This window comes from Antechinus flavipes, chromosome 2, assembly GCF_016432865.1.
Source record: "Antechinus flavipes isolate AdamAnt ecotype Samford, QLD, Australia chromosome 2, AdamAnt_v2, whole genome shotgun sequence".
Classification (NCBI taxonomy): Eukaryota; Metazoa; Chordata; class Mammalia; order Dasyuromorphia; family Dasyuridae; genus Antechinus; species Antechinus flavipes.
In genome coordinates, this window is record NC_067399.1 from 75,747,812 (window position 1) to 75,750,125 (window position 2,314).

Here is a 2,314-nt window from a genome sequence, read left to right on the forward strand (position 1 = left end):
TTCTTTATCTCCACCCTTCCCTGAGACAATAAGAAATATGATGTGGGTTATATCAGTGAAATCATGCAAAACAAATTTCTATGTTAGACATGTTGTTAAAAAACACACACAGAGGGACTAAAAATAGTATGTATTTGATTTTATTTTGATTTTTGCATTCAGATTCCAAAGATTCTTTCTCTAGAGGTATTCAGCATTTTTCATCATGAAAATATCAGAAATGTCATCTTTTCTTCCTTTTCTTCCTCCTCCTCTTTCTCCTTCTTGCTCTTTTTCTTCTTCTTCTTCTCCTTCTTTTTTTTCTTTCTTCTTTTTCTCTGGCTCTAGGTCTCTATCTCTCTCCATCCTTCCCTATCCCCAATCTGGCCAAACTTTGGAACACAGAGATGGGAATTGTCAACCAGAGCAGAATTAGAAAAATAAAACATCATTTCATTTTTGTCTTTCCAACCCATCATATTTTTATATCACAATTGATTCAGTCATTCTCTGATTGATAGTTTTTCTATAAGATTCCAATATTTCTCTAGGAGAAAAAGTAAGAATAATGAAATAAGTGTATACTCTCAGATCAATGTAATGAAAATCAACAATTATGAGTGTTTGATATATTGATGGGGAATGAAATAAGCAGAATCAAACAACTGATAAAATAACAACTCTACCAAAAGAACAACTTTTGAAAGTGGTGAGTGGGGCATTCTACTAGATATCTATCTGCAGACTATCTTTTACCCATTTGAAAATGTCCTACCAAAAAAAAAAAAAAAGGAAAGCTAGGTGGAGATGAAAAGATTAAGAGGAGGCTCAACACAGGAGACCAAAAAGTTAATATGTCTCAGAGGCAAATATCTTTCCTCTAAGGAGATTCCCTAAGGCCACTTTCATGTCTTGGTTTCTCAAGCTATAAATGAAAGGGTTAAGCATTGGAGTTACCACTGTGTATACCACAGAAGCCACAATATCTTTGATGGGGTAAATAGATGGAGGACTGAAATACACACTGAAAAGTGTACCATAAAAGACACAGACCACAGAGAGATGAGAGCCACATGTGGAGAAAGCCTTTCTCCTGCCACCCCCTGAGGACGGCATCCTGAGAACGGCAGAGACAATACAGATATAAGAGACCAGAGTGCATAGGAAGGGAACTGCCATAACTGGACCACCAACAAAAAAGACAATTAATTCATTTAAACGAGTGGGAGAGCAAGAAATTTTCAACAGGGGACTAATGTCACAAAAAAAGTGGGATATTTCCCCTACTACACAGAAGGATAGTTTTGCCATAAGCAAAGTGTGTAACAGAGCATGGAGATTAGTGATCACCCAACACACACTCACCAGAAGGACACAGAACTGGGGTCTCATAACTGTGGTATAATGTAATGGGTGACAAATGGCCATGTAGCGATCATATGCCATCACAGTAAGCAGGAAATTGTCCATATCTCCAAATGACAGAAAGAAATAGAGTTGTGTCAGGCATCCTGTATAGGAGATGGTGTGATGCTGAGTATAGAGATTATGGAGCATCTTCAAGACAATACTGGAGGACAGACCAATGTCAGCAAAGGAGAGACTTGCCAGGAAGAAATACATGGGAGTGTGGAGGCGAGCTTCAGAGATGATGGCAAGGAAGATGAGCACATTCCCTGCCATGGTGACCAGGTACATACACAGAAACAATCCAAAGAAGAGGTTTTGGTGTTCTGGCTGCTGGGAGACCCCACGGAGAAGAAACTCAGAGACACTGGTCTGATTTCCATGTCCCATATCATCAACATGTTAATAGAGTCAGAAAACAAAAGACCTAAAGAAACAAAGGAATATTTCATAAATATATTACAGAGTGGAGTAGAAAGAATTGAAATAAAGACTATGATAACTATGTTCTACAAGAAATCCATTGATGACTTTTATTCCATTTCCTCTCCTCTGGGACTTACCCAGTTGACCATTTCTCTCTCCTTTTCTCCAAATCACTCAGTAAATACTACTTCCCAACAACCAATAAATATACTCAGAACTCCCTTACCCTTAAAAATTCTTTTTTAACCCCCATTCCCTAAGACTATAGCTCCATATATCTTCTCTCTATATGTTAACATCCTAAAAAGAATATACTGAACTGACTACCTATATTCCTATCAACCTCTAATCCCTTAAAGTATCTAGACTTCACAGCAAAAAAAAAAAAAAAAAAAAAAAAGTAGCACAGAGGTTTGCATGAATCAATATTGATTCTTTCTCAAAAGACAGAAAAGAAAATATTTTAGCATAATACTTTTACTATTATTTTATAAAGAAAAGG

The 2,314-nt window shown here is 36.8% G+C and overlaps 1 protein-coding gene across 1 annotated transcript; it reads right to left on the minus strand.

Annotated features, from left to right (window-relative positions):
• Nucleotides 1-828: 828 nt before the first annotated feature.
• On the minus strand, nt 829-1,776 carry LOC127547961 (olfactory receptor 1N1-like). Its single transcript, XM_051975095.1, has one exon. It carries the CDS (start codon nt 1,774-1,776, stop codon nt 829-831), a length of 948 nt encoding a protein of 315 aa, XP_051831055.1.
• Between the last annotated feature and the right edge of the window lie 538 nt (nt 1,777-2,314).